Source organism: Leopardus geoffroyi, chromosome C3 (genome assembly GCF_018350155.1).
Source record: "Leopardus geoffroyi isolate Oge1 chromosome C3, O.geoffroyi_Oge1_pat1.0, whole genome shotgun sequence".
NCBI lineage: Eukaryota > Metazoa > Chordata > Mammalia > Carnivora > Felidae > Leopardus > Leopardus geoffroyi.
The window spans coordinates 66,569,596-66,589,575 of NC_059338.1; the positions used below are offsets into that span (position 1 = coordinate 66,569,596).

At 36.2% G+C, this 19,980-nt stretch overlaps 1 protein-coding gene across 15 annotated transcripts in view; it reads left to right on the top strand.

Annotated features, from left to right (window-relative positions):
* CDC42BPA (CDC42 binding protein kinase alpha) overlaps positions 1-19,980 on the top strand; it is a 320,829-nt gene that overhangs the window by 189,882 nt on the left and 110,967 nt on the right. For 12 of the 15 annotated variants that reach the window (XM_045453221.1, XM_045453229.1, XM_045453222.1 and 9 more), the window contains 3 exons: positions 1,143-1,276; positions 9,587-9,829; positions 10,082-10,192. In XM_045453221.1, coding sequence (XP_045309177.1) covers positions 1,143-1,276; positions 9,587-9,829; positions 10,082-10,192 — 488 coding nt within the window. The remainder of the gene's footprint in view (positions 1-1,142; positions 1,277-9,586; positions 9,830-10,081; positions 10,193-19,980) is intronic. The other 3 variants (XM_045453232.1, XM_045453235.1, XM_045453237.1) reach the window with 1 other exon arrangement.

Here is a 19,980-nt window from a genome sequence, read left to right on the forward strand (position 1 = left end):
CGCATTTAAGTGACTTCTTGGCTATAGGACTCTCTATACACACAGAATCTCTTTACGGTAGGACCAGTGTCTTATGAACGTGACTTCATTTATTGAAAGCGTTGGACTTAGCAATACACAATACTTTGTGCATCATCTATTCCCACACCTGAATTTGCCAGACCCGGGGGATCTTGTTAAAATACGGATCTGATTCATTAGGTCTGGGTTGAGGCCCGAGATTCTGCATTTCTGGCAAGCTCGCAGGTGTTCCTGCTACTGTGTGGGGATGACTCTCCGAGTGGGAAGGTTTTGTAAAGAGCAGAAATTGACAGTGAATGTGTGTAGATTTCTCGGTTTTGTGGGCTTCAGTTCTTCAGCTTGCCAACCTACTTCTGATGCCATGACCATTTCGTGTCAATTTATCCAATTTTGTGCAGGCAGTGTGTTCAAATGAGTGAGGCTGTTCTGTTTCGTAATAACTCTTCTGAAGTGATAATGTTAAGAATTGTCGCTTTCCCAGAAGAAGAGGCCGATGCAGGATTTCCTGAGTCCTCGTCTCCGCTCCAAGACCCATTTAGCAGTGTGACCTCAGGCCAGATATCCAGCTCTCCTGGCCTCCATTTCTTCTTCTAGAAAATGGAGGAGCTGACCTAGATCAGAGGCGTTTGCGTATTTACTTTCCGAAATCAGAGTTTGTTCTTCAGATAACCGCTAGTGAAACTGGCCTGCAGCCATGAGAAGCACAGCCGTCTTAATAATAATTTGACTAAAGTCAGCGCAGGAATGCTGATAACCAAACATAGAGGAAAATGGGTCTGTTTTGTCCAGTTTGTTGCTTTTGATTTTTTTGATAGTTTTAAGCTTTTAATTGGCTCTGAGGGTACTTTTCTGGAAGTATGGTCTTCTTTTTCTAACAGAAATGTAAGACGTTTTTCATGCAAGTGTTACACACTTTCACACTGATGTTAGCCGTACCCTTTCTTCAGTGAACTTGACAAGCACTTAATTGTCGCGAGTTATAGTCATACTGGAAGGGGTGTCTATAAGCCTAATACCAAATTCAGGATATGTTATTTTTTTCAACTTAGTTGTTTAAAACCTTGGTTTCGAGCATTTGTTTTTATATGAATACTACCATAAATACTGTTGTCTCTTTTTAGAATCAAGTCACTTGGAACAGCAACTTGAGGAAGCCAACGCTGTGAGGAGAGAGCTAGATGATGCTTTTAGGCAAATCAAGGCTTATGAAAAACAAATCAAAACACTACAACAAGAAAGGGAAGAATTAAACAAGGTAAAAATACATGGATAGATTGTTAAACCCGGTTTTAGATTCTTAATCTTATTTAATTTGTATTCTAAAAGCTTTCGTAATGAGTTACAAGAACATAAAGTATATGTTGTAAAATGTTTAATTATTTTGGTATGTGTCATTTGAGTAATAGCTAGTAATGAAGACATTTACATACTGTCAAGATTTTTGACATTCAGAATCATCTGTTCTTTTGAAAAGTCTAATCAAACGACTTGATTAAAAGTAAATATTTTTAAAAATATTACGGAATAAGCAGACAGTGAGATATGTGTCATGTCTTTGGACAAATAAAAACTAAAGGCATATTTTCATTGTGATTTGCTCATATGAACATTCTTAAAAGATTAGAATAAAAAATTTCTTTAATGTTTTAATTATTTTTTAAAATGTCAATTTATCTTTCAAAGCACGGATGAAGAAGCTAAAGTTATTTTCATAAGAACTTGATATAATACTTAAACAGTATTAGAAGCATCAACAAAATTTATTAATAGCAAAGACAACCTAACACATCCCATAAATAATACACACCAGAGAAAAACACTTTACTTAAACCACTCAGAATGTGTACTTTGCCTTTCATTAACAAATTTAAAAATGTTGGAATTAATACTAGCCAACACAAAAAAGAAATGAGTGGTTTATGGCTTATGTAAATTGTATTCAGTGATGCAGTATATCATTGATAATACAATGAAGTTCTTTTGGGGAAGATCTTAAAGTCTTGCTGCCAGTAAAGAAATGGAGGCAATTAAAAATAAAACAAATAACCTTTTGCTGATGAAGCTAATCGAAAAGACTGACAGAGGAAGCTGTAGAGGTTAAATTGAATTTGATTAGTATCTTCTTGCTTTTTTCTTAATGCAATTATAAGCAGTTTTGTGTACAGATCCATTTAAATTCATGGTCAACTTAATAAAATTTGGAATTTATAACAGATGTTATATTTGTTTTAGTAATATTACAGTAATATTATAATAATACTAGTGGTAGCTGTTATGTATATAAAGGTAGGATTATTTAGCCAAATTTAGTAAACATAAAAAAGATGAGAATCCAACATCTAGATTTATAGTAACAAGTATCTTGCCAATTTTATTAAGTTTTAATGTTAAAAATCCTTTTTTAGTATATTTTGAGAAGAGGGTAGTGCTATAAAGAAATATTATATTGGTATTTTAAGGGATATGCTTAATATCCTACAGGCAGCAGATAATCTTTTTAACATTTTTTTCTTTAGATACATATAAAAGAATAAACGTAACATTCTATGAGTTTTGATGCACATAATATAATGCCTGTCTCTGAACCTACCATCTAACTTAAGGAATAGGAACATTATGAATTTTGTGGCATAGTCCTGGCCAGTCATTTTTTTTATCCCCTTCTCCTTATTGTCCGTCATTTCCTTATTGAAAAATACTTTTTATCCCTTAGTACTATAATCTCTAAATAATGTATAATAGGAGATAACAAGTAGAGCATAGGGGATATAATACTCTAACAGCACTGTGTGGTGACAGAGGGTAACTATGCCTATCACGGTGAGCACTGAGTAACGTACAGAACTGTCCAATCACTATGCTGTGCACCTGAAACTAGCATAACGTTCTATGCTCGTTATACTTCAGTGAAAACAAATAAAAATGCCAGTGCCAAATGCTGAAGATGAGCTTGTAATCTGATACCTTATTTCTGGAAAGCTAATTTGCAACAGGTATCCAAAGCCTTCAAATACTAAAGTCCTTGATGTAATAATTCCATTTGTCGAAATGTAACTCAAGAAGGTAATCAGACATTGAAGCAAAGATTTGTTCACAGAGAACAAATTACCACATTTATAAAAGAAAAATATTAGAAACTACCAAAATGCCCGACCAGTTCATATGATGAAATATTATATAGCCATTAAACCTGGTGGCTAAAGAATTTTTAATGCCACAGGAAATGAAAATACACATACGTTACTTGGTGTGGCTTGTTTCTGAGCTGTGTAAAGTGGTACATGCAGTTTTGCACGGTTTGTTGTTTCACTCGTTGTATTTCTAAGATGCATCCATGGGACTACAGAGCACTCATTTATCTGCTGTATGGTACACCATTATGTGAACGCTCCAGAATCTATCTATTCAGTTGTTTGTCTACAGACATTAAAGTTGCTTACACTTGATAGCCACTATAAATGAACGTTCTTGAATATGTATGTTGATATGCACACACTTGTACACAGAATCACGAGTAGAATAATTGGGTCATAAGTAATGCAAATATTCTGTTTTTTATGGTAATGCCAAATCGTTTTCCACGGATTGTACCAATTTACACTCCCACTCCCATCACCCGGTCTATATTCAACAATACTTCATGTTACTAGATAGATTATTTTGGCCAACCCCATTGAAGTTCGTATTTTAGGTCTAGAACCATGTTTTATTTATGGTCTTAATTTCTCCAGTTACTAATGAGGTTGAGTATCTCACGTATGCCCACTTATCAGTTCTGTTTCTTCTGTGAAATGCCTCTCAGTATCTTTTGTACATTTTCCTGTTGGGTTTTTTTTTGTCTTTTTCTTACCGATTTGTTAAGAATTCTTGAAAATTTCTATATTGATCTTTTGTCAGTTGTGTATATTAAGATGCCTCCCAGTTAGAGGCTTGACTTTTCATTTTCTTTATGGGAGCTTTTGAGTAACAGAAGTTCTGAGTTTTAATGTAGTCAACTATATTGATCTTTCTTTTTAGAGATTTGCTGGCTCATGTAAGAAACCTAAGGCTAAAATTCTCAGTTGTTTTTTTTTTTTTTTAAAGTTCTCGGTTTTTATTTTGACATTTTAAAGTTTGGCCTTTGGTGTTTAAATTTTAACATACCAGATTTATTTTTTTGTATCATGTGAGATATAGGGATCCAATTTCAAATTTTCCTCTGTAGCTAATAGTTGTTCATTTACTAAATAGGCCCTCTTTTCCACAGTGACGTGCAGCGTCACCTGTCACATTTCCATTTATGCATGACTCTGTTATCTCACCTCTCCATTCCTTAAAAACTGTGATGAGATCTTGATTAAAATTGTGTTAAATCTGAAGAGTCATTTCAGGAGAATTGACATCATTACAACATTGAATCTTTAGGTTCTTACTATCCACATTTATTAATATTATTCCAAACGCACACACAGATTTCAAGACCAGAGCATAGTATTGTGATGTACATACAGCAGAAGTACACACACTGCTCCCCTGGGTGCTGTCTTACCTCTGGGGCAGTGCAATGAGAGCTGGATAGATAAAGCCCTATACACACACGCGCGCGCGCACACACGCACACACACACACACACACATAGACGTATGTATATACATCTGTATATGTATGGAGTCTGTGTTGTGGATAAGGAATCCTAAAAACGTGAGGGTGTTTTATATAAAGGAGGAGAGGCAGATGCTTCCTACTCCCTGCCCCCCATCATCTCCACCCATCCTTCTGAGAGTCTCCTTGGAAATGTAAAGAGAAGAGTCTAGGACCCTTTGGAATATAAATAAATCACTCCAGTGGGAAAGATAAGCCCAGAGCCTACAGCTCTATAAAGAGGGTGGCTCCCTGATCCAGGCTCCTCTCTCCCACCTCTGTTGAAATATAAGCACATACATCCAGGAGTTAAATCTCTTCGAGTTTCTCATTCTAAATTAGTCATAAATTTATAAGGCTTGCTTTTAGCCCAGGTCCCAACTTTCAGTACAAAGTTTTAGGAAGGTCTGTCTGTACAAAACCATAAAAATCTTTCCTCTGGAGCCCCACGGTCTTTCCATCCACAAACTTGGTAGATTTCACCATATCTTTAACATCTTAAATGTTTTAACATAAAATTTTAATGCAGGTCTCATTTGCCTTTAAATTTACTGTTTTATTTTTTTCATATTTTAAATGGTATCTTTATAGTTTCTTACTGATTTTGCTTCGGCAACATTGCTAAATTCTTATTAATTGTACTAATATATTTGAGATTCTTAGGGTTTTCTGCAAATAATGACAGTTTTGTTTTTTCTTTTAATTTTTATGACTTTTCTTTCTTTCCTTGTCTCACTGTATTAGCTAGGACCCACAGTACAGTGTTGAATAGAACTGGTGATAGCAGGCTTTCCTGTCTTAGTCCTGATTTCAAAGAAAATGCCTTTACTGTTTCACCACTAATAATGTTTTCTGTAAGTTTTTGGTAAACACTTCTTATCAGGTTAAGAAAGTTCTCTTCTATTCCTATTTTGCTAATCATTTTTATAATGGGTATCGGACTTATTAAATACGCTCTTCTGTACGCTATTACAACAGATTTCTAGGAATTTGTTAATATTTATTGATGTGATTATATGATCTTTAATGACTTGGTTTGGTAAGTTATATTTATAGACTTTTTCTAATGTTAAACCATTTTTGCATTTCTGGGTTAAACCACAATTGTGCATATATTACCTCCTAAATAACAATATGCCAGTGTATGTAACACTTATGTAATGGCACTGCTATTGGAGTGTTTTACGTATATTAGATCATTTAATCTTTATAAGAGCCTTGTGATTTAGGTATTATTATTGTTATTGTTGCTGCTGTTGTTATTAGTATTTTATAAATGATGAGACCACGCACAGAGAGGTCAAGTACACTTGCTTAAGTATACACTTGAGCTCACTTGCTCAAGATCATAGAGCTAGAAAGTGATGGAGCTAGAATTCCAACACAAGAAGTTTAAGTCCAGAGTTCATGCTTATCTACTTTATATATCACTGAAGCTGATTTGCTGATGCCGTTTTTTTTTTTTTTTTTTTTTTTTTTGATATTTGATTTGTTTTTATCAGTAAAATTGGCTTGTAATTTTTTTCTTTTATTTTTCTGGTGTTTTTTATGGTATCAAGATTATATTGGTCTCCTAGAATGAGTTGTGTAGCATTGTCTCTTTTTCTCTTCTCTAGAAAAGTTTGTATAAGAATGTTTGTTCCTTGAAACACTGGAGGAATCACTTGTAAAACCATCTGAGTTTGGAAATTCTCTCCCTCTGAGGGGATGGGGAGAGTTTTTTTAACTATTATTTAGGTACTTTAATCATTACAGGACTATTGAGGGATTCTGTTTCTTCTTGAAGCAGTTTTGATGAATTGTATTTTTGTAGGAATTCATTCATTTCAAAAGTTAACAAATTTATTGGCATAAAGTTTTCACTGTATCCTTTTATTAGCTTTTTTAATCTTTTCCAGGTTTGTAGTCATAGTCTTTTTTTCTTTCTTAACATTGTTTCTTTTTGCATTTATTTTTTGTTTGATCTCACCAGGTATTTGCCTATTTTATTATTTTTCTCAACTTTTGGCTTTGTTGTTGTTCATTATAACATTTCTTTTTCATTAGTTTATGTTCTTATTTTTATTATCTTATGTTGGTGGAAGCATTAGTGTGTTCTGTCTCTTTCTATGTGGAATTTCACTAAATTTAAACTTTTGTTTTAGTTTCAATACAAGTGTTTCAAGCTATAAATCTCCCCCTAAGTAAACCTTTTACTGCATTCTCATTTTATTATATGTGCTGAACATTTTTATTGTTTATATTTTCAACTTTTTTTTTAGTTCTAAATATTTTAACATGCTTTATGACTTTTCTCTTGACCAATGAGGTATTATGGAATTTAGCCTTTTTAGAAATTTCTTTTGTAATGGTGATATTATCAAAGAACTTGAACTGTTGATATCTGTTCTTTGAAATCTGCTGAGACTTGTTTCATGGCCTAAACAGACTGTTCCATTTTCAGATGTTCACTATATGCCTGAAAAGAATGTATGTTCCCAATATTGGGTGCAAGCATCTATATATGAAGTTTGATAATCTCTATATTCAGTATTTTTTAACTGCTTGGTTTATCTATTAATGATTGTCAAGTCAAAATTTCTCATTATCATGTGTTCACCAATTTTTCTATGATGATTTTGCAATTTCTTTGTAATCTGTTTTGAGTCTGTCCTATGGAATGCCATCCTAACCATTTTTAAAATGTACAGTTCAGCAGTGTAAATTATATTCATGTTGTGCAACTAATCTCCAGAATTTTTCCATCTTGCATAATTTTTTCTTGAAATTTAATTGAGTTTTTGTTTGTTTTTGTTCCCACATTTCTCACTACTTGTTTTAACAGTTTTTAATTGTTGCTCTTGAATATTATCATGCATATTTAACAAAGTCTCAATTATTATCACCCCCAAAATTTAAGGACCTCTAATTCTGTTACTTCTTTCCAACTGTTGTGTTATTTTTGACAGTATTTTACTTATATCCTTTCTGTTTGCTCTACAAACGAGACATGTTTATAATACAGTCTTCTCTGCATATTTACATTCATATTTATGTTCACAAGTGTCTTGGCCCTCCCATTTCTCTGTCATTAGACTTTGCTTTTTTTTTTTTTAATTTTATTTTTTATTTTTTAAAATTTACATCCAAATTAGTTAACATATAGTGCAACAATGATTTCAGGAATAGATTCCATAATGCCCCTGACCCATTTAGCCCATCCGCCATCTCGTAACCCTCAGTTTGTTCTCCATATTTATGAGTCTCTTCTGTTTTGTCCCCCTCCCTGTTTTTATATTATTTTTGTTTCCCTTCCCTTATGTTCATCTGTTTTGTCTCTTAAAGTCTTCATATGAGTGAAGTCATATGATTTTTGTCTTTCTAATTTCACTTAGCATAATACCCTCCAGTTCCATCCACGTAGTTGCAAATGGCAAGATTTAATTCTTTTTGATTGCCGAGTAATACTCCATTGTATATATATACCACATCTTCTTTATCCATTCATCCATCGATAGACATTTGGGCTCTTTCCATACTTTGGCTATTGTTGATAGTGCTGTTATAAACATAAGGGTGCATGTGTCCCTTCGAAACAGCACACCTGTATCCCGTGGATAAATGCCTAGTAGTGCAATTGCTGGGTCATAGGGTGGTTCTGTTTTTAGTTTTTTGAGAAACCTCCATACTGTTTTCTAGAGTGGCTGCCCCAGCTTGCATTCCTATAGACTTTGCTTTTAAAATTATTTTTCTTTTCCCTGAGAGAAATCTTTAGAGGTTCCTATTTAGCACAGATCTGATGGTGATTCTGTCCATTTTCATTTATATGAATCTAATTATTTTAGCCTCATACGTGAACAGGAATTTTTCTGGGTATACAGTTTTAATTACTTTTCTTCACTCTTTCCATTTTCCCTGTTTCTGTTGTTACTTCTTAAGTGTCTGCTCTGTCTGTCCTTTTGTTTTAGAGGGTAGAGGATAGAGGATTTGTCTTTTTTCACTGATTTCCTTTAAGGTCATTTGTTTTTATTTGGTGCTATGCAATTTTATTTTTTTTTAAGTTTCTGGGTTTGAGCCTTAACACTTTTTCTTGCTTCATAAATATAGAGCTTACTTTATTGGCAGATTCAGGTCTTTAGTTTTAACACTTGTATTTTTCCCATTTCTAAATGTTCTGTACAGTTGTTTATAAGTCTCCCTGGTCATTTTTAATAGTCTTTTGTCATTTTCCCATTTTCATGATTTTTTTTTTTTTTACTTTCTCAAACATTCCATTTTATGTTACTATTTGACAATTTGAATGTCCGAATCCCATTGGAGTTTATTATTATTGTTTCTGTTCTTTGCTTATGGTCGTTTGTTCTTTGGGTCTTGGGAATCTGTGGTTGTGCGCTCATATTTGTGTGTCTTAAAAAACCTACGTTTCATCGGGGCTCTTTTCTCAAAAAGGATTTGCATTTCCTTTTGCCCGGAGGCCGGTGGTTGTCCTGACCTGAGTCTTCTTAAGCTCCTCTCCTCCCACTTTCATCCGGGGGTTTATTTAGCTTTCTCTCCTTGCTTCTGGCCTAAGGCATAGTCTCCACATAAGAGCATTCCTTGTTTTTTATCATTTGTAGTGATTCAATATAATTTTCAAACATCTCACAAGTATCCATTACATTTCACAAAATCTTTATTTTGACCATCACCTCTGGTATTCCTATACTCTTTATTTGTTTGTAGAAACTAAGGTACTAGAAGGTTCGATCAGCTGTGCCATCGCAGTTAGCAGATGAGCGTAAGGAGCTGAGAACGCGAACAGAGCACCACGCTGTTAATATCTGTTCAAAAGTAGTTGATTCCTTTTCATTTTGTCCTGAGATGAATAATTTTGGCTCTTCACGACTTCATGATGGCTGCTTTGAGGGCCAAAATTGGTCCCTAGGTTGCAGAATTGGTAACTTATATTCTTTTTACGAAACCGTAGGAACTAGTCCAGGCTAGTGAGCGATTAAAAAACCAGTCCAAAGAGCTGAAAGACGCACACTGTCAGAGGAAACTGGCCATGCAGGAATTCATGGAGATCAATGAGCGGCTAACAGAGTTGCACACCCAAAAACAGAAACTTGCTCGCCATGTCCGAGATAAGGAAGAAGAGGTGGACCTAGTGATGCAAAAAGTTGAAAGCTTAAGGCAAGAACTGCGCAGGACAGAGAGAGCCAAGAAAGAGGTTAGTAGTCAGGCAGATCGTCCAGTGCCCAGGGGGTAGTGATTAAAGCTGCTTTTTCAGATGAGTGAAATGATGTGTATATCATACTTGAATTCTTAAAAACAGTTTTCTTGTTGGATAATTTTACTTAATGTGAACTTCAACATTTGAGTTATCTTCTTGTGACAAGGTAAATTCCCATGGGGGAAAAAGCATTTTACTGGAAAAAACAGGTATAACCATGAAATCTGCTTTGTTCATTTTATTTTAAAGCTGGAAGTTCATTCAGAAGCTGTGGCTGCTGAAGCATCTAAAGACAGGAAATTGCGTGAACAGAGTGAGCACTATTCTAAGCAACTGGAAAATGAATTGGAGGGACTAAAGGTATCGTTTGATTTCACATTTGCGAAGTTGAATTAATTTTCTTCTCTTTAGGCTTAACAGGAGTGTTAGTTTATGTTCTCTCTTTGACGTGGGGTAAAAACTAGCTCTCCTTCAAACCTAACATTCGTAATTCTCCTTCTTACTAGTAGAGGCTGACATAGACTTCCCCAGCATTCTGGAAGGAAAGGGAAGGTTGTGCTTAGTGGGGAGAAGAAATCTATGGGGAAAGAGTTAAAATATTTGTGCACACCTGGACAAGATGCACTGGGAATCTGCATGGGGGCACCGTCACATACCCAGATCCTCAATCTTGTAAATGACTGAGGAGAGCCTCAGGGTAGCTCTGCATGTACTCCTGTGAGGGGGGATCAGATGATAATGGGCATGGGTTAACACATCCGAGCGAGGGATATCCTTGTGCCAACTCTCAAGTTGGACTACTTGGTTTTAAGTCCTAGCCTTATCTGTTACTAGCCATGTGATACTGGACAAAACATTTCATCTCTTTGGACCTAGGTTTTCTTATCTGTAAAACCCTATCTCATTGGTTTTATGTTAGGAGTCCATACATATATCTGTAAAGTGCTCAGTAACTATTAGCTGTGATAATAGCGTTAGGTATGCCAAAGTGAGAGAATGGGATTAAATGGACATCCTGTTTCTACAACGCTAAATGATAATCTGAATGATGTCTGCTTTTTCTTCACTCTAACCTTGGAGCAGTCTCCTGTGTTGTCTCCCACCCCTCCCCTACACCCTCTCCTTGCATAACCATGCACAGTCTAGTCTCACTCATCTGGCAGACATAAGAATCAAGTTGCATGTCATCTCAGGAAGTTTATGCCACTGTGGGATTCTGTTAATAACTTTAGCATAGCTTTTTTTGTATTTATCCACAAAATGTCTCCTTGCCCAAACTGTGACCTAGCTTATTGAAAACATACAAGTATAGTATTAACTTGGCTCGATGCCACATGTTTAACACTTGTTTGATAAATGTGTTAAATCCATGAACGAATGACGCGGTACACTTGGTCAGAACTTTTTCTCTGACGGTTAGAGATCAGTGGTTGCAAATAAGATTTCTCTGTTGTAAATGTAAATATAAATTCTAGATTTTATTTCTTGTTCAGAGATTGATTTATTTTTCTTTTTGTGATTCATCATGATTGCACAGTCTTGGTTAGCTTTTCAAACTAGAGATGTTTCTTCTATATAGTTACGTTTCTGAAACAGGATTAGTGTATAGAAGGTATTACATTACTGTCTCAAATGATTTTCAGTCAGGGACTCTTTTGTTTCCGGCATGTAGGTGATTGGGTAACAAACAAGCATCATAAAGACTGGAGGTATCTTAGGGATTATTTGCATTTGAGGAAATTAAGACCCAGGAGAGTTCAGGATTATGTAGTCATAAGTGATAAAGTGATAAACCTGGATTTTCAAGGGGTGCCTGGGTGGCTCAGTCGGTTAAGCGTCCAACTTCGGGTCAGGTTATGATCTCACGATTCATGAGTTTGAGCCCCACATCGGGCTCTGTGCTGACAGCTCGGAGCCTGGAGCCTGCTTCGGATTCTGTGTCTCTCTCTCTCTGTCCCTCACCTACTCACACTCTCTGTTTCTCTCTCTCTGTCTCTCAAAAAAAATAAACATTAACACAATTGTTAACCTGGATTTTCTAACTCAGTGCCATGTTCTATCCACTAGTCTGCTCTTTATTGTTTTCTGTAGTAAACACTGCTGCACTGAGAACTTTGAATCACATGTATTTACCTGTTGATCAAACTCTCATAATCTCTTGTATCATTTATAAATTTGGGATAATCATAAATCTCCCCAGTATATAAATAAGCTAATGCATTTAAAATTATTTCCCTAGGGCCTGGCAGAAAGTAAAGGCTCAGTAAGTGTTGGCTGTGATTATTCTCATACTGTCTTTCCTTAAGGGTATTTAAAATTGGAATTTCTTGGTTTAATTTCTTGTAAACCTATTTTGAATTGGTTTTGAAACCTATTTTGGCCATTCTAAAAGGGTGTAGGAATCTTCAGTTCATTAGGAGCAGTTTTCAATAGAATGGAAGGGAGAAATAATTCTTGAATAACAGAAAATTCAATACCCCATTTCCAATAATGCATAGAACATACAGACAGAAGATACCTAAGGATACAGAGGTCTTGAGCAACACTATAACCAACTAGACCTAACAAACATGTATAGAACCTTCTACTCAACACAGCAGAACACACATTCTTCTCAAGTGCACATGGTATATTCTCCAGGATAGACCGGATGTTAGGCACAAAACAAGTCTCAAAAATGTAAGAAGACTGAAATCATACAAAGTGTCTTCTGCAACCACAATGGAATGAAGATAAAAATCAGTAACAAGGAAAACTGGAATGTTAATAAATATGTGGAAATAAAACAAGATGCTCTTTACCAGTGGATCAAAGAAGAAATCAAGGGCAATTAGAAAACACCTAGAGAGGAATCCTATGAAAACACCATACTGACCATACAATGCAGTATGGCAGTGCTCAGAGGGAAATTTATGGCCATAAGTAACTACGTTAAAAAAAAAAAAAAAAGAAGGAGGATCTTAAATCAGTTACCTAATTTAATATCTTACGGAATCAGAAGAAGAGCAAAAGAAACTCAAAGCTAGAAGGAAGAAAATAATAAAGATTAGAGAGGAGTTAATTAAATGAAAATAGAAAAATAATAAGATTGAATGAAACCAAAGTTGATTTTTTCAAAGATCAATAAAATTGACAAACCTTTAACTAGAAGCATACAAATTACTTAAAGTGTCTCAAAAAACAAAACAAAACAAAACAAAACAAAACAACAACAACAAAACCCAGAGCATCTCAACAGACATATAACAAGTGGAGAGATGGAATCAATAAGAAGAAATCTCCTGACAAAGAAAAGTCCCGGCCAGAGGCTTTCAGTGAATTGAATCCAACATTTAAAGAAGCATGAACACCAATCCCTCTTAAACTCTTCCAAAGATTACAAGAGCAGAGAGTACTTCTCAACTCATCCTCCTATAAGGTCAGCATTACCCTGATACCAAAGCCATATTAAAAACATTACAAGAAAAAAAAAAGAAAGAAAACATTACAAGAAAAGAAAATTACAGACCAGTGTTCCTAATGAACATAGATGTATATAAATCCTCAACAAAATGCTAGCAAACCAAGTCCAAAATGATATTAAAAGGATTATGCACCATGACAAATGGTTTTACTTCAGGAATCCAAGGGTAGTTCAGTAAGAAAATAAATCACATTAATAGAACCTGAGTGGGGGGAATGATCATCTTAATTGAAGCACATTAAGTCATTTCACAAAATCCAACATCCTTTCATGAACAAACCTCCCAGAAAACTAGGACTAGGAGGGAATGTATTCACACGATGGAAGACATTTATGAAAAGCCCACAGTTAACATCATTCTCAGTGTTGAACAACCAAGAACTTTGTCCCTAACATTAGGAATGAGACAAGGATGCCCATTTTTACCACTACTATGTAACTTATACTGGAGTCTCTAGCCAGAGGAATTAAACAAGAAAAAGAAATAAAAGGCATCCAAACTGGAATGGAAAAAAGAAAGAAAAAAAAAACGAAACACTCTCTCTGTTCATAGATCATATGATCCAATATATTAAAATATTCAAAAAAATGCTACTAGTTTTTAGCCCAGCATATATGATGCTTGGAAGACACTATGTTTGAACAAGTTAAAAGCTGAATAAATCAAAAAAATCAACAACTCTTCTTATACCTGCAAGAGAGGTGACATCACAGGATAAGCCGCTGCTCTTACATTTGGAGATGTGGACAGGTAAATACAGAGAATCACAATTTACCAGAAATACAGAGAATCACAATTTACCAGAACAGAAACCTTTGTAGGAATCAGTGCCAGTGTATGGAAACCTGTACTATAACTGAAAGATCGTTGGAGGTTCGGTGTGGACAAGTCTAAGAGATAAAATCTCCAGAGAACATAGTCATTGGCAGGATCCCACACTTTTGTGAGTTTTACTTCCTGGACCTTGACCGGGTTCTCACAGTGAATATCAGAGAAGAGTCCCCTTATGCTAACAGTAATGGGAACCATTTTGAAATATGCCAGAGCATCCTGTTCGTCTTAACATGGTCTGCTCTCTGGAGAAACTCTTCAACCAGAGCTTAACTTGCTGGAGTTTATCAGAGCCTGATGAACTTGAGAGAAGGAAAACATCCAATTCCAGCCTGCTCTGGTCATCCTGCCCAAACTAAGGGGGAGATAAAAGCTGACAGGGTTTACAGTGTATGGTCCAGAGGCACCAGCTCAATAAAAGACTGGTGTCTAATCCTAGGACTGTAGAACACTTCCCCTCACCCCACAACTCACCACCACATTACTAAAAGCCTGTTTACAGCATTCCTTTATGCACAACATCGTGTGTGCCTATCAACAAAAAATTACAAGATATACTGAAAGGCAGAAAATACAGGTGGAAGAGATAGAGCAAGCATCAGAACCAGACTCAGACATGGCAGAGATGTTGAAATATGAGACTGGGAGTTTAAAACTATGATTGATTGATATGCTGAGGATTCTAGTGGGTAGAGAGCATGGAAGAATACATGAACAAGGTAAAAACAGAGATGGAAATTCTAAGAATCAAAAAGAAATGCTAGACATAAAAAATACTGTAACAGAAATTAACAATGTCTTGGGATGCTGGCTGGCTCAGTTTGAAGAACATGTAAACTCTTGATGTTGGGGTCATGAATACAAGCCCCACGCTGGGTGTAGAGATTACTAAAAATAAATAAATAAATGAAAAAAAAAAAAGCCTCTACTACAAAGCTGTAATCACCAAGATGGTATGGTATTAGCACAAAAACAGACACATAGACCAATGGAATAGAATAGAGAACCTAGAATTGGACCCACAAATGTATGGCCAGCTAATCTTTGGCAAAGCAGGAAAGAGCATCCAATGGAAAAAAGACAGTCTCTTTAGCAAACGGTGCTGGGAGAACTGGACGGCAACATGCAGAAGAATAAAACTAGACCACTTTCTTATACACAGAGATAAACTTAAAATGGATGAAAGACCTGAATGTGAGACAGGAAATCATCAAAATCCTAGAGGAGAAAGCAGGCAACAACCTCTTTGACCTCAGCTGCAGCAATTTCTTACTCGACACATCTCCAAAGGCAAGGGAATTAAAAGCAAAAAGGAACTATTGGGACCTCATCAAGATAAAAGGCTTCTGCACTGCAAAGAAAACAATCAACAAAACTAAAAGGCAACTGACAGAATAGGAAAAGATATTTGTAAATGACATATCGGATAAAAGGCTAGTATCCAAAATCTATAAAGAACTTACCAAACTCAACACCTGAAAAACAAATAATCCAGTGAAGAAATGGGCAGAAGACATGAATAGACACTTTTCCAAAGAAGACATCCAGATGGCCAGCCGACACATGAAAAGATGCTCAACCTCCCTCATCATCAGGGAAGTACAAATCAAAGCCACACTGAGCTATCACCTCACTCCGGTCAGAGTGGCTAAAATCAACAACTCAGGAAACCACAGATGCTGGTGAGGATGTGGAGAAAGGGGAACCCTCTTGCATTGTTGGTGGGAATACAAACTGGTGCAACTGCTCTGGAAAACAGTGTGGAGGTTCCTCAAAAAACTAAAATTAGAGCTACCCTATGAGCCAGCAATAGCACTACTAGGAATTTACCCAAGGAATACAGAAGTGCTGATGCATAGGGGCACATGTACCCCAATGTTATAGCAGCATCTTCAACAATAGCCAAATTATGGAAAGAGCCTAAATGTCCATCAACTGACAAATGGATAAAGATGTGGTTTATATATAACAACAGGATACTACTTGGCAATGAGAAAGAATGAAATCTGGCCATTTGTAGCAATGTGGATGGAACTGGAGGGTATCATGCTCAGTGACAGAAGTCAGTCAGAGAAGGACAGATACCGTATGTTTTCACTCGTATGTGGATCTTGAGAAACTGAACAGAAGACCATGGGGGAAGGGAAGGGGGAAAAATAGTTACAGAGAGGGAGGGAGGCAAACCATAAGATACTCTTAAATACAGAGAACAAACTGAGGGTTGATGGGGGTGTTGGGGGAGAGAGGAAAGTGGGTAATGGGCATTGAGGAGGGCGCTTGTTGGGATGAGCATTGGGTTTTGTATAGAAGCCAGTTAGACAATAAATTATATTCATTAAAAAAAAGAAACAAAAACAATCTTTAATGGGCATAGCTGAGGAAAGACTCTGAGCGTGAGGATATCTAAATAGAAACTGACCGAACTGGAAGGCGGAGAGAAAAACAGTGGAAAAAAACACCACCAGAAGAGACTATGCAAGTGCTGTGGAACAACTATAAAAGTTGTGACATGTCCAATGGGACTATCAGAATGAGAAGAAAGAGAGGAACAGCAGAAATATTTGAAACAACAGTGACTGAGAACTTCGCCAAATTAGTATCAGACACCAAACCCCAGATCCAGGAAGCTCAGAGAATACCAAGCAGGATAAATGCCCAAAGAACTACACCTAGAGATACCATTTTCGAAGGACAGAAAGTCAAAATAAAGAAAAATCCTAAAAGCCAGAGCAAACAAAACAAAACAAAACAAAAAAACACACTACCTTATCTGTAGAGGATGTAAGACAAGGATTACAGCTGACTTCTCAGAAACCCATGCAAACAAGATGAGAGTGGAGTGAAATATTTAAAGTGTTGCGAGAAAAAATTAACCTAGAATTCTGTACCCTATGAAATTACCCTTCAAAAGCAAAAGAAAAATAAGGACTTTCTGCGTCAAAAATTTAAGGAATTTGTTGCCAGTAAACCTCCTTGCAAGAAATGTTAAAAGGAGTTATCTGGAGAGAAGGAAAATTACATAGGTCAGAAACTTGTATTTACATAAAGAAAAAGCATCAGAGGGGCGCCTGGGTGGCTGTCGGTCGAACATCCAGCTTCAGCTCAGCTCATGATCTCACAGTTGGTGAGTTTGAGGCCTGTGTCAGGCTTTGCGTTGACATCACCGAGCCTGCTTCGGATTCTCTGTCTCCTTCTCTCTCAAAAATATTTTTTTAATGTTTATTTATTGAGAGAAACAGAGTGTGAGCAGAGGTGGGGCAGAGAGAGAGGGAGACACAGAATCCAAAGCAGCCCCCCAGGCTCCGAGCTGTCAGCACAGAGCCCGACGTGGGGCTCGAACCCACCAACCACGAGATCATGACCTGAACTGAAGTTGGACGCTTAACCGACGGAGCCACCCAGGCGCCCCTCAAAAATAAATATTAAAAAAAGTTAAAGAAAAAGCATCAGAGAAGGAATAAGGTAAAATAAATTTAAAATTTTATTTTTCTTAATCTAATACTTAAAAATAATAATGTGTTTGATTATATGTGCATACACACATGCTTCTATATGCTTGTATAAAACTGAAATGAATGAAAACAATGATCTAGAGGATAGGAGGGATGAATTGGGATTATTTCATTTTAAAGTATTTGCACTACGCGTGAAGTGGTAGAATATATTTTGAAAACAGACTTGAACTGGTTGTAAATAGATATTGCAAACTATAGCACAACCACTAAAAAGGAAGTGTAACATATCCCCAGAGCAGAGAGAAAATGGGATCATATAAATCACTTGATTAAAACCAAGACAGAAGAGGAGTAGAAGACAAAAATAGGAATAAAGAACACAGACAATAAATAGAAAAACAGTAGCAAATATAGTAGATATGAATCCAAAAATATCAATAATCACTTAGAATGTCAATGGCCTAAGTACACCAGTTACAAAAGAGATTGTGGGGTGCCTAGATGGCTCAGTCAGTTAAGCATCTGACTTCAGCTCAGGTCATGATCTTGCAGCTCATGAGTTCGAGCCCTGTTGTTGGGCTCTGTGCTGACAGCTCAGAGCCTGGAGCCTGCTTCAGATTCTGTGTCTCCCTCTCTCTCTGTCCCTCACCCACTCATGTTCTCTCTCTCTCTCTCTCTCTCTCTCTCTCTCTCTCTCTCTCTCTCAAAAATAAACATTAAAAATTTTTTGAAATAAATAAAAAACCCCAGAGATTGTGTCAGATAGGATAAAAATATCGAACTATATATTGTCTATAAGAAGCCCACTTTAAATATAGAGGCAGATATAGATTAAAAGTAAATGGATGAAGAAAGATATACCATGCTAACACCAAGTAAAAGAAAGCAGGAGTAGCTATATTAATTTCAAAGTGGAGTTCAGAGTAACAAAAGTTTTTAGGACTAAAAAGGGCATCGGATAACGATAAAGGAATCAGTTCTCCAAGAAGACATAACAGGACTTAACATGTATGCGTTAACAAAGCAGCATCAAAATGCATGAAGCAAAAACTGTTAGCACTGCAAAGAAAAATAGATGACTATACTATTCTACTTGGAAACTTCAACACCCCTGTTGCAGAAATGAACAAGTCCAGGAGATGTAAAGTCAGTAAGGACATGGGTGAACTCAACACCATGATCAATCATTAAGGCAGCTGCCTTATGCCAGCTAACCTTATACTTATTGCTGAGAAACTTGACACTTTTTCACTAAGATCCAGAGCATGGTGAAGATGTACCTTTCACCACCGCCTCTCAATGTTGTATTGGACATCCTAGCTAATGCAGTAAGACAAGGCAAAATAAGAGGTATATGGATTGTGAAAGAAGATGTAAAACTGTCTGTTCAGAGGCGACATGATCGTCTATACAGAGAATGAAAAACATTGATGAAAGAACTGGAACTAATTAGACATTATAGGAAGGTTGCAGGATACAAGATTAATACACAAAAGCCAATTGCTTTCCTATACAACAGCCTTGAACAAGTGGAAACTGAAATTTGAAGCTCAACACTATTAATAATAATACCCACAAAAGTGAAATATTTAGGTACAAATTTAATAAAATGTGCGTTAGACCTATATGGGGAAAACTATAAAACTCTGATAAAAGAAATAAAAGAACTAGATAAATGGAGAGACATTCCGTTTTGTGGATAAGAAGATTCAGTATCATGAAGATGTAAGTTCTTCCCATCTTGGTCTGTAGATTTAATGCATTCCCAGTCAAAATCCCAACTAGTCCTTTTGTGGATATCATCAAACTAAATATAAGGTTTGTTTAGAGACAAAAGACCTAGAATAGCCAGCACCGTATTGAAGGAAAAGAATACAGTTGGAAGACTGACTGCCTGACTTCAAGACTTACTATAAACATGCAGTAGTCAAGACACTGAATGAATATTCATAGGAGTCATTTTTAACAAAGGAGGAAGGGCAATACAGTGGAGTAAAGATTGTCTCTTCAGCAGATAGTGCTGAACAACTAGACATCCACATAATTGAATGAATGAATGAATGAATGAATGAATGAATGAATGAAACTTACAACCTTTACAAAAACCAACTCGAAATGGATCGCAGACCTAAATGTAAAACCTAAAACTAAAACACTTCTGGAAGATAACATAGGAGAAGACCTACATGACCTTTGGTAGGACAGTGACTTCTTACATACAGCACCAAAGACACAATCCGTGATATAAAGACTTGATACGCTAGACTTAATTGAAATTAAAATTTTTTGGGGTGCCTGGGTGGCTCAGTCGGGTAAACATCCGATCTGACCTCGGTTCAAGTCATGATCTCACAGCTCATGAGTTCGAGCCCTGCATCAGGCTCTGTCTCTCTCTCTC